This window comes from Diadema antillarum, unplaced genomic scaffold (assembly GCF_040938485.1).
Source record: "Diadema antillarum isolate AM-2024a unplaced genomic scaffold, OU_Dant_1.0 seq00000893_RagTag, whole genome shotgun sequence".
In the NCBI taxonomy this organism is placed as follows: domain Eukaryota; kingdom Metazoa; phylum Echinodermata; class Echinoidea; order Diadematoida; family Diadematidae; genus Diadema; species Diadema antillarum.
In genome coordinates, this window is record NW_027271756.1 from 592,641 (window position 1) to 607,724 (window position 15,084).

Below are 15,084 nucleotides of genomic sequence, written 5' to 3' on the forward strand. Positions count from 1 at the left end.
TGAGGAATCATTTCATGAATTCAACCGTACTGAAATCAGCGCCATTTAGTTATAAGTATCGCTTAAACGTAGGTGTGTTTTTTTGTTGGTTAAAATTGTTAGTGTGAAAACATAAGGCGATACGTTCACGGTGCTGCTACAGTAGATGAGGGTGTTCATGAAGAATCATTGACGAGGACACATACAATTATTAGAAACAATTGTACTTCGTCAGATTTATCCCAACCACCATGTCCAACCTTCTCCCTCGTTGCATTCCAGCCCTCTCCAAGACGAGCCCGGACGATGGCGACTGCGACGATTCCGGCAACGAGCAGGGCGGCGACAAGAAGAAGCGACAGCGCCGACAGCGGACCCACTTCACCAGCCAACAGCTACAGGAGCTCGAGGCGAACTTCTCGCGGAACCGCTACCCGGACCTGTCCACGCGAGAAGAGATCTCGGCCTGGTGCAACCTGACGGAGGCGCGCGTACGGGTGGGTGTTTGTTTGTTTGTTTGTTTGTTTGTTTGTTTGTGTTTGTAGCTTCCTTGATGACCATTTTGTTGTGTCTATTGTTGTTGTTGTTGTAGTTGCTGTTGCTATTGTTGTTGTTGTATATATTGGAACATTCGTATCATTGCAAGTGTATGATTTTGTCTGCCTGTGCGCTCTTCAATCTTTAAACGAGGTGATCTATACTTCTTGTGATCCGATTAGTTACTATCTTCTATTTCTTGTCACCTTGATTTCCGCCTTCTATTTTGATTGTTATGATATCTGTTTTTGTTTTTTATATAATACCTTATATGGCTTTGATTATCTAATCAAACTATTTACTGGCAAGGAGCTTTGACTGATTGTTAGGGTACTATAGCGAAGTAGTCTAAACAAAAGTAATAAAGACGTGTATGCGTTTGCTGCTTGCTGGTTGGACCTTCATGGACATGATGACTTTCGAAGTGTCTTTTTTTTTTAACTCCAATGTCTGTTACAATGATCTGTTGCAACGATCCTTATCTTATTTGCTGTTAGGCGATTAAGCAACTAATTGGTCGTAGAATATTGTATTGGTGCAATCAATTTACTCTACCTTACTAGAAGAAGGGAGGGGCGGGGGAGGGAATCGTGAATTCCCTGGGGTGTGGACCACTTAGCCGTTCTTGCTTACCACACCCATTTAGCAGCCAACCTTCTGTGGGTAATTTGCAATCAGCCAAACGTGTAAAATATGGATTAGCCACTCAGCGATCATACTGATGAATGATTGACAGAAAAGAAGAGAGAGAGAGATTTGGGTGGGGGGGGGGGGTTCCCGTATCTCAAGACCAGCATGGAGCGTTGAGAAATTCTCCCACCATTCTGGTCTCCATTAACCTTCTAAGGATCATCGGATCAACATACCATCGATATCGCACGCAAACTGGTTATTCACGGCAGTTGAAGAGTTAAGGAGGGACGTCTGTCGTGCAGCGAGCCCATTAACGCACTTAAAAAGCGGCGATTTCTTCTCAGAAATGACAACATTATGCACGGGATTCGTCCAACACCTTTAGTGTCTTAATTGCTAATACTTTTTATCCTGTTCATGAGCTCTTTTTGAATAATGCGTTAGATGAGTGGCCGTAGTGTCCCAAAAGATTCAAAAGATTTGACCTTGAAGCATAGTCGTTACAATCTTGAAATCGATAAATGACGAATATTTATTCCCACTCTTGTTACCACAATAAGAACAAGAACAACATAACATTTCATTTCCTGCCAGCATAAACTTGTTACGACTTTCACTGTTAGTGCTACCATTTTCATTCTCGTCATTTATGAAGGTTATTACCACTTCCACGACTATTGACCTATTTCTGCATTTGTCGGATTCATGTATGCCCTTTATAGTACCACTGCCCATCCTTGTGTCATCGTGTTTTTCTTATCATTATACTTTTCATCGTCATCTTCATCATCATCATCATCATCGTCTTCTTCTTCTTCTTCTTCTTCTTCGTCATCATTATCACCTTTCTTCTTTCTCTTCGTCTTCTTCTTCCGCCATTCTGTCTCTCTGTCCCTTTCTTCCCTGCATTATCTTTTCTATAACTGATCATCTGGTACGTAGGGGTTCAAAGGAGCTATGAAAAGTTTGCTTACAAACATGCTCTACAATGTCAACAAGCTTGGCGAAAAGGGGGGGGGGGTGGGGAGTTAATGAATAGCCAACACAAAGGATGATTTACAAGCTAGTGAGAACACTGTGTGCAATACTGAATTCCCATATACGAATGGCCTGTTGTGATATTAATCTCCTTACTGATTGTAATGAATGTCTCTCTGTATTTTTTTTTAATATATCATATTAAAAAAAATACAATTTTCTTCTCTTTCTATCTTTCTTCTCCTGTTCTGAGAATTCCTATCCTGTCAGTCCTGGCCTACCGTTCCGATCTGTATCACTGCAACTATCTTCGTCTTTCCTATGCAATTTTTGATTTATTCAACTTTATATTTTCTGCAGCGTCCTTTACCGCCCCCTCCCCCCACGAGTACAAAAAAAAGAAAGAAAGAAAGAAAGAGGAAAGTAAAATCAGCGCAGTGTCGTATTTTTCCAGATTACGCCTCGCTCCCGGGCGTTGATGGCGAGGGAGATTGGAAATTTGCGACAAACCTGTCGAAACTCGATGCGGCTAATCACGATATGTTATCCCATCCGTGTTTTCCACTTGGGAGATTTGGGCGTTTTCCCCCAAATCCCCGAAGAACTCCGAAATCGCAGCCCCGAAGTCTAAACCACACCACATACATGCTTGAAAAAAAAAAGAGTCCACTCGTTACTTCTTATAATTGAAGAAGAGAAGCATGTTTTGACGAATATTTTAACTGCAGTATGAAAACACATAATAGAGAAGGTAGATTTACTCTTTACCGATTCTTGCAAGCTGGGTACGTTTCGAGTTCTACTATGGAACCTCTGCATCATTGACGAGAACATTTTTAATTTTCCCTCCATTTCCCTGTCTGTGTGTTGAAGTATTTTGTACATTATGATTGGATATAGACGTATGTCTGGCGTCTGTCTGTCTATCTATTTATCTATCTATCTATCTATCTATCTATCTATCTATCTATCTATCCATCCATCTATCTATCTATCTATCTATCTATCTATCTATCTATCTGTCTATCTATCTATCTTTTATTCATTGAAAATGTGTGAATGTAAATAAATATATACACGCATACACACTCTAACACACACTTCCACACATCCACGCACACAGATTACAATATACACACACAAAAAGAAGATCCCCAGCCTACGAATTTTTGCACTGTCTTAGATAAATTGCTATTTACCTGAGTTTGTTTTTTCGAAGATTACGTGCGACAAGTGAAGTTTTGCGACGTACAATTTACACAGCTCTCCTCTAGAACCTCACGTTCGCGCCGTCTCTCTCTTTCTCTCTCTCCATCTCATCGACTTTTTTTTTTTGTCATACTTTCTACTCATATCCACAAATTAGTTGGGCATGAAATGGTGTATGAGTGATATTTTCCTCCCCTCCCCCAACACTCAACGCGATGCACACCCCCCCCCCCCCCCTCCGGATGAGTTCTTGAGAAACGAACAGTGATGAATCCTAGGTAATTGGGTATAGTAATCCGGGTGTTACGTGACGCGGCATACGAGGCGACCCCGGGTACAGCGCGCCAAATCTTGAAAGGATTGGAGAGCTAGATGTGTATAGGGGAGAGTACATGATGTGCAAAAATAAAAAAGTGCAATTCCTGATTAGGTTTTAGCTGCCCCGTTTGTTGATATTTTGGCGGGAATGTTTATTTGTCCTCCTTCCATTATAGACTCACCTGTCACTGAGGCGTATCATAACCCACCGGCAATCATCTCGCGGGCTGGTTGCCGGCGATTTGGGGAGTGATTTCTGGTCGACGGGTATAGGGGAAAAGGGGGGCTGGTTCAGGAGCAAACATGAATATCGTTGACGTGATGTTAGTTTTCTGAGCTTTATTCTATTGTGGTATATACGTCTGGCCTTCATAATTTGCGGTTTGCGAAACAAACTGAGGGAAATGTTGACCTAAGCATTTTGATTTCTTAACGAATTTTCATTCTTATCTACTTTTTTTTTCACATAAAGCTGGTTCACAATGCATTAGGCTGAAGCCTTGTGGTTGACCTTAAGTAAAAAGAAGCAGATCTTGTTTGGAAAATGGCGATCTTTATAATAGCCTGAATAATAATAACATATTCCTTTATTCCTATATTATCAATAATAATATGTTTCTGACCAGTCTTAGCAAAGAAGAACAAGACGAAAATGTGAAAGAGGAACTGGTTTAAGAAGAAGAAGAAGAAGAACATGAACAACAGCCAAAACAAGAACGAGGGAAGAATATGAGAGAAATTTTTGATAATGTTGCTATAACAAAAAAAAAATGTTTAACCTCCTTTTAATTTGATGCGAATTCTTTTAATATCGAGTTTGTAGATTTTGTAGAATGGTACAACGCAAAGTACAAATTTGTAGTCCAGTTTATGCACACACAAGTTACACGTTGACCGTTTATGAAGTTCACAAAATTTGCCAACATAATTCACAGCCTTCAAGAGCGTGCTTCCCGATAGCTTGGACGCTTGAGAGAGACCGAGCAATCAAGTTACAGAGAAGAAAAAGTAAAAAGAGATAGTATCGTTGTTGTTTAACAAGTTTAGCAAAATCTAACTTTCGGCTTCTATTTGCTGCAAACTTGTTATTGCGCCTGACCATAAAACCTAAGCTGAAGACAATGTTGTTCTCCATGATATGTCATAACAACGGTTTGCTTGACAGCTGAAACGTTGAGTTGCTTGATACGAAAGCAAAAGCAAAAACAAGTTTATATTGGATAAATCGATCCATGCTGGAAACGTTGAAGGTTATCTAGCATGCAGGATCAAGCGAATCAAATAACACGTTGCCATAAATCCTCAATAGCAGAGACATGCATACATTTGAATACATTAGTAAACTGGTGCATTGAATGTCGAGATTATAGTCTGCCTGTAACCTGAAGCTTCTGGCATTTTCAGCCACAAACCCACCGTTGTTGGAGCCTCTCGACGCATATGCAAATGAGGGAAAACACCTTTAACTCAAATGCAACATGGAAATGGAATCTTGATGAAGAGAAAACACGGGGTGGGGGGAGTAAGGAGCTTCGTAGAACATTCAGGTAACTTCAATTCAAGATTCATCGTGTGTGAATTTGTTGCAAAGAAGAATGGCTTTACAAGAGGTTTTATGCTACAGAGCACTTTATCGCCGGAAATGATTAGTAAGATGATGATGATGAAAACGAGGCACTATAACCACAGAGTTTATAAAGAGCGTGCTTTATTGGAACTGTAAAACTCTTCTAATTTTGCAACCTTGTTCATGCTTTCGTCTCGTTTTGTCTCTAATATTGTAATTCATGCTTGTGCCACTAAAAAACAAGACTGTTGCTGTGCTCAGAGTGAATCTGATCCGCAGTCTGCCTTTCTCCAGGGAATCATGTTTTGTGTTAATTGAGCGTCGATGACGTGTTTGTTTCTCACCGTGTCAAACCAAAACGAAGACAGCCGAGGAATATTATGAAATGGACGCCGCATTACCACTTCGTTAGCTACGAATGGTCGCCCTCTCAGTCCGAGCATGAAAAACCATTATGAAATATTCATTATTGATGACAATCTACTCGGAGGGTAAGGAGCTGTGCAGTCAAAATGCTGTTTCGCTTCTCTTTGTTTTACCCCTTCTCGTATTCGTGTGAGTGATGTTGAAACAATAATGAGAAGCGGAAGCTAATTCTTTAAGGGTAAAAAAAAAAGACATTAGGAAAGGAAAATAGAGAAGGATGAAGCGAAGACAGGAGAGGTCGAGAGACGAGAAAGCACGATCGCCGGGGAATACCGTTGGGACCGAGTCCCACCTTACCCTCACGGTGGTTTGGCGGCAGCTTCTTCGCTCAGCGGCTATCCGCGCAGTCCCGAGTGGGCATGGGAGAGCGTAGACAGAGAGCCTCGTCTCCAAGTCGCAGCCCCGGCTGCCCCGTTCGAAACGCTCGGCCTTTTTTTTTTTTTTTTTTTTTGCTGTTGCTGATTGCGGGATTAGTACGAAAGATCCTTTTAGCCATAGCCGGTTTTTCTTCTTTCTGTCTGTCCGTCTGTCCGTCTCTCTTTCTTTGTCGATCGTCCTTTCTCCCTCGCCCTCTTTCTATCTATTTACTTTCTTGTCTTGCTAATCCTTTCTTCATTCCATCTCGATCTCTTTCTCTCATAGCCCAAACCTATCCTTCGCGTTGCAGTAAAAAACCGTGCACAGGAGCAGCAGTTTGTCACGTGATATTATCGTTCGTCTGTTTTTCCCGCAAACCGCGGGAATAATTGTCCCACAAGAAGCGAAAGCCCGGTCCATTCACTTCCAGATAACGAATACTGATGAGTAGCAACACAGGGAGAGAGGAAGAAGAAGAAGAAGAAGAAGAAGAAGAAGAAGAAGAAGAAGAAGAAGAAGAAGAAGGAGGAGGAGGAGGAGGAGGAGGAGAAAAGGACGAGGAGATGATAAAAGAAGAAGAAGAATAAGAGAGAATCTGCTTTCCAAACTCATGTGTCGAAACGGAAGCGCCTAATTCCTATCAGTTTTGTTTTATTATTTCCTAATATTTTCCTCACCCCTCCTCCTTCCCATTTACCATCCTTATGTCTCAGTTCCGGTAGGATTTATTCAAATAGTGGTTTAAGTACAATCTTTTGGGTTTAGATATAGGGAAGAAATGAAGCCTTCAGACCTCCCTCTCTTTTTTCCATCTTTTCTCTCCCCCTCCCCCCTCCCCCCCCCCCCCTCCTGTCACTCTCGCCCTCTATCTCTCTCACACGTGATACGATACTGACGTAGCGGGGAAAACACAGTGAGTGTCCTGCCAGGGAAAGCAAGAAGTGGGAGAATGGCCTGGGTTGAAATCGACGGAATTGATGATGGTAACCGTAACCGTTGGTTCACGAGACAGGACTTAAAGATGATCAACCGGACTTGATCTTGCGACTTCAATTAGGGCATCCCAAAGATCATGTTCGTGCGCTGGCCATTATTTTTTTTTTCTCTTCTCCTCAGTAAACTTGAATCTAGAGCTATGACGTTGTGCGTGTGTATGTGTGTGTGTGTGTGTGTGTGTGTGTGCGTGTGTTTGTCTTTATTGCAGTGTCTGTTGAATCGTGTTTACTTTTTATTCTGGCAAAACTGCTTCCTCAACAGAAGAGGGGGTGCATGCCGAAACGATGGCTTCTAATTAGTAACATTGGTGGCATCTTTTCGACAAGCGCGCGCACGATTAGCCGCGTCTTCTTGATTTTGTCGTGTGCGGATCACGTGAGCAGCGAGCCAATCAGTTCTCCACAAGTCAGGATGCATACAAACACGAAGATCTTAAGAGTGTAGCAGAAGACCTCTTTCGCAAAGTCTTCAGTATTTTCTCGAAGCTTACCGTGTAACTTTCACTGTCATTTATAAGAGATCAAGCGGCTTCCGTAATTCGGCGCTGAGAAAAGAAAAAGCGTTCATCTAGTAAAGTGTCCCCTCTCGTGTGTGTGTGGTTTTTTTCTCTCTCTTTCTATGAAGGCGCGTTCCCATCGTGTTTGATGCGGGCACACCAATGGTACGCTCACAGCGTACCACGCAATCCCTGCAAGAAACTGCATTGGATTCTTGCAGGCAAGTTCCCTGAGGCTGACTCAATGGCCCACTACATACATGCGTACTAGTATATATGTTTATTAGCAGAGAAAATGAAGGATTATACCAGGAAACCCCACAATATTCACTGGGATCTCAAAGGGGTATGCACTTAAAAGAGGAAATAAAAGAGGTGCGGCTGAACATGATCTTAGGTAGATTCATCACGTGTGAACATGAATTCAGAGCCAACCCTAACTTTTAATATGTTTAGTAGTTGTGTGCGTGTGTGTTTTATATTTCCGTCCGGTTTTGTTTATCTTAGATCGTCTCAAAAATGTTCAATGCAATCAAACGAGGAACTCAGCTCCGTGCTCGAGTTGACTTATTAGACAATCAGCAAGATGGGATTTTGTATAAAATCTCATGAAAAGGAATGGAAATATGCATTCTTAGGTTTCCCTTGCCCTTGCAAAGTTCTGACGAAGTTGATAATCACTAACTAACGCGAAAATTTAAGAAAAGAAAAGAAAGAAAAACCTACGAGAAGAAAAGCATCAGTCACCGATGATGATACTAGACAAAAATAAAATAAAATATGGCGCTTACATCACATTTGAGAAATCACGTTGGAGGTAGTGTGTCGTACAGAAACATGTCACGATATAGACAACAATACAATAATACACGAGGTTACGTTCTGTAGTTGAACTTATCAGCATGCAGCTAAAAAAAAAAAATGTGTAAAATATTCCCCCGCATGTTGGAAGACAAAAGCCACGGTTGATTGTTTGTCTCAGAAATATCAACGATCCCGTTCTTCTGTATCGCGTGGAGGGTTGAATCGGAAGGAAAAAAAAAAGAAGAAACAGTGGAAATAATCATATCAAGATTCAGCTTCAGAAATCACAGATGGTGAGTGGTGGATCAAATAATGAGAGGGGAGGCACACAGATAAATAGATGTTATTATGAGCTTTTCTTCCCCTATTTGGATTTTATCGCTCCACTAATATTGCATATTTACCCAACCGGCGATTGGAATTTCTGATACAGCAAAAAAAAAAAAAATGTGGCGGAAATCGTGACATGAGGCTATACACTGCTGAGGCACATGAGAGCGACAAGAAGATCGACAGATACGGAATGAAAGAGAGAGAGAGAGAGAGAGAGAGAGAGAGAGAGAGAGAGAGAGAGAGGGTAGAAAAAGATATAATAAGAAAGAGAGAGAAAGATAGGAGAGGTTAGATATGTCAGGTAAGGTGAAATGAACTCGTGCATTCTACGGTGACGGAAAAAACCGTGCGACCCGTAAGGTGCAAAGTTCGCAGGTCATGGGTATGGAAGATAATGACGTGAGATTTTGGAGCCGTTGTGTTCTCTCCTTTGACTAAAAATGCGAGGAATGAAAAGACTTCGGGGATCCGTTTTGTGACTGCGGTGTGTATGTGTGGTTAGTTGAACAATGATGAATCAAAGTGAGACCAGCAAACTCGACCCTTCACACACACACACACACATTCACAAAAGTTTTCCCTCTGCGTATTACGGTTATCATCTCTTCTGCATGACTGTAATTTATGCGACTTTGAAGGTCTTTGCAAATCAACATCACTGTTCCTCTTTCAAGCTCACAAAGAAAGGGTCAAAATATAGCATGTTATTTTCAAGCTTTTTCTGGTTAAGTATGAATTGAAAGTGAAAAAAGAAAAGAATATTTATCTATTACGATCAGCAGCCAACATTTTAGGATGTTACAACGAAATCTTCTTTTAAAACATTGATTTCTTATTGTATATACACACATTATTATATAACAAAGTACGTATTCATATTAATAGGTCTACATATTGGTATGTGAATCTTGTCTGTCTTTGAATAATTGAGTTTGGATTCATATTTCATGAACGCTGCGAAAGCAATTCGATTTTTATTCAAATAAGAACATAAAGCGTCGATCAACTAGTCGAAATAATGACAAAACACATATTCATAGTGATACGTCTATGTTTTGCGTGTTTCATCTAAATTTTGCCTGTTTATCTCTTTATCACTCTATCTATCTATCTATCTATCTATCTATCTATCTATCTATCTATCTATCTACTCATCTAGTGTACGTAACGAGATAAATGTGATGTCAGTATGAGACAAAAGGATGACAGGTTTCTGGCTGGTGCCTGAGGGTGTCGGATAATTGTGGCGGATGACCATTAAACTCTTCACGGTGCAACAATAGGGCGAGCGACGAATAGGAAATGTCAAGTTGGCAATTTTACACGACCGCGTCCGATTGTGTCCGATTGTGCACTGTGTTTGGGCCGTCGCGAAGGCGAGCTCGGCCCATTAATTACCCGCATCGCGCAATGTCGACTTGACATGTTTTTGTGTGGACGAGTATGTGTGGAATTGTAATTCACGGTGCGACCCATACACAATCCCAAGCTGCTTGTTGTTTCGTCTATTTTTTTTCCTTTTTTGAAGTTATGTGATTTGTATGGAATTGCATTTCAAAAGAGCTTGCTATGCCATGACGTGCAGTGTATAGGCACTGGAACGGCGCTTGTATCTTTGCGATGTGGCGCTCGCCTTGTACTGATCGCTTGTCCTAATATTTCAAACAACTACTTTCAACAATTAGTTGATGTACATGTTTACATCTCCTTCAGATAATGTTTTTGTTGTCAATGTCGTTAACTCACCCTTTCACAGAGCTTTAACAGTCTAGCTTTGCGTAAACATAAACTGTATCTCTGTTTTTTATTCGCATGATCAAAAGGCTATAGAGTACTTGTTGAATACAGTCAGTGAGGGTAGAGAGTAGAGGATATTTTGTAAATACTTTCTATCCATTTTCTTGTATTTGCAAGGCAGTCGTGTAGCTGTTGTCAGTCGTTCCTGAGACAGAAAATGGTGTTACTATTTCTCACATAACTTTAATGTTCATTTCTCAAATTCCTGCTTACGTGCTCTTCGCAATCATCTTATCCTATAAATCCTATCTATCTATCTATCTATCTATCTATCTATCTATCTATCTATCTATCTATCTATCTTTCTTTCTTTCTTTCTTTCTTTCTTTCTTTCTTTCTTTCTTTTTTCTTTCTTTCTTTCTTTCTGTCTGTCTTTCTTTCTTTCTTTCTTTCTTTCTTTCTGTCTTTCCACTTCGTTCCAGACCTCTTTTTTAAGGTCAATGTGGCTCCATCGTTGACGAACTTTAATGCGTGTGTGTCTGTTTAACTATACAGTACATTGCCACGGCTTGATACGTTCGACAAAGAGCGCCAAGAAAAAAACAAACTCTGGCAGCGCCTGGAACATGGACCTGCAAGGGGTTCCCTTTGTTGTTCACCTTATGCCCCTGATAATACCACGCCATTAGGTGATATCCATGGTATTCGTTTTTGTATAGAGTCGAAGTGGCGTTTCCAGGGGAGTCTCAATAAATCTTCCCCACCAGTCGGATCCAAAGGATATTCTCGGTGAATATTCTGGTGAATGCTCGGTTGTCTCTTTTCCTCTTTAGGCTTTTAACTATGAACTCATCTTTTTTTTTCTCTCTTTGCGAGCGCTCTCTCTCTCTCTCTCTACATATACATTATATATTCTTTTCTTTATTTTACTCATGCAACGTGGTAGCGTGAAGTTTGATTTATGGAATGGGGAAGCGACTTACATCTTTTTAGAATCCGGCAGCAATTAATTATGGAATGACAGACACATGGAATCAATGGCTTCTCAAACAACAGGAAGACAAAAAGAGGAAACTGAGAGAAAGAAAGAAAGAATGAAAGAAAGAAAGAAAGAGATATATATGAAGAGGTAGATATCGAAAGGAAAAATGGTTCCTGGGGATTAAGCGCTGGCAGCAGAGTGCAATATAGGACCACGGTCTCACAGGGGTTACTCAGATTAATATCGTCCCACCCTTCATTCAATATGTGATCAATAATGGAAATACACAACTCTCGTATGTTGTTTGTGTGTTGTTGTTGTTGTTTTTACTGTTGTTGTCAGAGCTTAGATGACGAGTGTTGATTCTTTTTTTTTCTTCGCTTTCTTTTCTGGTTTTTCTCTATGCAGTATCAAAACTTGTTCAGGTTATACTGTAGAAATGATATATTCAATAGCTACTCTAAAATTATTTCGGTCATTCACTGTTGGATCCGTGTAATGATAGTCGGAAGGCTTGTTGAATAGTTATTAAGTCCAGTTAAACACGCTACCTTGAGATCTCCCATTTTCGGAATAAATAGCCTTTTCTTCTGGATACGAGATGAAAATACTCGACGAGCCATAGCCATGGAATGTTCTGAAGTATTATAGTTTCCATTTGTCCGGAGCAATTTACCCCCATTATAATGGTAAACCCGTTACAATAATAAGATCAGCAAACCGTTACATTGACCAATGAATGTGTATGAGTTCCTGTGTTCAGTCACAGTATAAAGAAAAAAAAATGGTAGAATTGCCCACTTAAATGAGAGGTCATAGCTCAGAATGATCATGTTGGAAAAGCAGGATATAAAGTATCATCCCGCCACCCTCCCGCTTCCCACGTTTTTCAAAGTTTGAACCTACAACGCTTCTGTTGAATTTGAAGGTATTCATCCCTCTTCAGGTAAAATAATCCGAAACAAACCATGACATTCTGGTTTTTTTTTTTTAGCTTCAGTCTTAAGCTCCATGGATATGTCATGTTTATTTTAGGAGTCATTTTTGTCTTGAATCAGTATACCTTTTTATTTTTTGATAATGTGTGTAAAGTGTGATGCTAAGGGTTGAAGCCTAAAGCTCCGAGGCGATTCAAGTTGTTAGGTATTCGATGTGGTCTGAGCACCTGGTGGGAAATGGTCTTACCTGCCAAAGAGAACAGGGAAAAGGTTCCCCTAGCCCCCCCCCCCCAAGTTCTTAAACCCTTCCTCTTTCCAGTCGATATACAGGAGCATACATTAGTATCGTTATATCCTACCCTCTTGTATCCATGGTAACGAATGAAATGATGACGGTTCTTAGAGGCAGTGGCCAGACATGCTAAGGCTTGATGTTGTCATAAAAAGATTCCTCAGGGGATGCGAACTGATGACCTTTCGTGTCTGCAACAGGTTCGTTCGCTAATGATGCTACATACCTCCCGTACACGATCCTTTTCAGACTGGTACCACAACTCGTTTGTAAGTGTGCCATGTCTAAATATTACCCATCCTACTCGAGTAATCAATTTTGAAAGACTCCAAGTACACTTGAGTTACGTTCACCTTAACACGTTTCTCATACGATTTGATTAACCAGGGTATGTATGGAGACAATATTTTCCAGTCGAGTTTCCCTCTATACTGGATGCGCGTTTTGTAATCTGAAGGGTTTGATACCAAAAACAAAATCAAATCTGATGAAGTGGCGCTTCACTTGAGCTTGTATATTGAATTAATTCCGTCATGATGATAACGCATATACGCAGGTAGATACAAATGTAATAGGCCTATTGCAAGTGAACGTATCAAGCCTCACTTTTAACGAGACAAAAAAAAGGCCAGGGAGTCTAACATGGCACAGCCGTTGTATGTCATGTTGTTTGCAATCAGCGACCAGCGAAGAGAGTATAGTTATTATCTAAATGTTCATATACACCGTAACCCCAAACGCGTAAAAAACGGCGTTGTTGAAACATGATTAAAAGTTAACTAGTTCTTTGTGAAGCTGAAAAGCCTAAATACAACAACACTTATGGTACGCATCTGACACGTGCGGTCATAATGGACAATGGTTTGTCACTGAAGTGAAAAGTTTGGGTTTGATTAAGATTTTTCGAAAGAGATTTGTCTCGACACAAATGTATGAATAAAACTAATTCTAGGTGTCCTTCTCTAGATTAAAATGAAATAATTTCCTCAATGGCGCGCCTGCAAGTCGACGATGATTATTATAATCCAAGCGCGACACAGACAGAAGTGCATCGTTTCCAATCAAACTGGCTATTTTCTGTCTGACATGTGTCCGGCGATCTATTCCTTCAAGAATTTGTTCTCATTGTTGCCTTGACGGTTGTTTTTTTTTTTCACAAAGATGAAAACAGAAAAGAAAGAAATGATGGTACAATTGTTTCCGCTTAGTGCCTTCCAAATCCCATAAATCATATCGCAAACATTAAACAAAATTATCTGTTCATAATACAGTGCAGCCGCACTCGTCTTCAAACAAAGTACTGCAATTTCGCCAGCTATTGACTCAATTAAGGGCAGAACGAAGTAAACATTCGTAAAGTCACCGTGAAGCTAAATAGCCCGCGGCAACTTTTTTGAAACTTGTACCAAAAAGAAAAGAAATCCACAATGACATGTCTGAGAGACATTTTACTTGCTGAATCTATATCCCATCACCTGATCGTCCTTTGAAAAGGGCAGCTCGAAATCAGGAGTGCCATTTGTTCCGATTTGTCGGTGTGTAGGCACGGCGGGCGAGGGGGGAACGGCGTCCAGCGCCGTGACGTTTGAATCTAATCAACGGCCCCATTATGGCTCGATTGTGGTCGTGTTTAGTAACAATTAGACCTGAAAATCGAATTTTGGTTTGGGTAAAAGGGCTTACTGAAATCTCTCATTACGAGGCAACCAAACATGCACACGGGCATACACGCGTTACGCCGGTCACAATAGATGCCAGTTAGAGATCCGAGAATTGTTAAATTGTTAAGTCGGTATAACAGGCGCCATAAAAGAGACGTTACTTCCTTCTCCTCCCTCCCTCCCTCCCCCGACGCCAATCAGTTTCCTTTTTTTACGATCCCTTGCACTTTACGTAAAACAAATCAAAAGATTTGTCTTTCATTTTACAGGAGTCAAACCCCACTTAATCAGTTGTGTTCTGCTATTCTTTTTATTTCTTTGTGTGTGTGTGTGTGTGTGTGTGTGTGTGTGTGCAAAGTTGATGTCCTTGGACGAACCGTTCATATCCATCTCTAGCAAGCACTTTTCCTCCCTTCTCGAAAAATTCGATTTATTTCTTCTCGTTTCGTGAGAGGGAAATGTCTTTGTCTAGTTTATAAATAATATTTTGTGGTTTTGATTATGTTTGGAGTTTTGACAATTATAGAGATACAGACTGACGTGTATACATGTGCAGAGAACGCGGCACCAAATATCAGTGCCTTCCAAATTACAAGCTCAGGCCATGTTGCTCTAATCAAGAGGTGTCTACATAGACACAATGGAAAAGGGGAGGGGAGGAGCATTTTCGTGTGGCGCGCCTTTCAAATGTGTTGATGTATCACCAAATGCACTTTACAGTCACCATTCCTCCTCTTATCCAGCACACTTGGACTGATCTGCAATCGTATGTTCACCCTAGAGTGGTTCACCCCTTACCGAAAAGTGCCGCGAATGAACTCATTGCCCGTTGGGAACCGGG

General features: G+C 40.8%; 1 protein-coding gene across 1 annotated transcript in view; it reads left to right on the forward strand.

Annotated features, from left to right (window-relative positions):
• The window catches only part of LOC139740977 (pituitary homeobox 3-like), a 33,787-nt gene that overhangs the window by 13,079 nt on the left and 5,624 nt on the right, over positions 1-15,084 (forward strand). Inside the window, exon 2 of the mRNA XM_071651562.1 lies at positions 262-476. Within this exon, the coding sequence (XP_071507663.1) occupies positions 262-476 (215 nt within the window). The remainder of the gene's footprint in view (positions 1-261; positions 477-15,084) is intronic.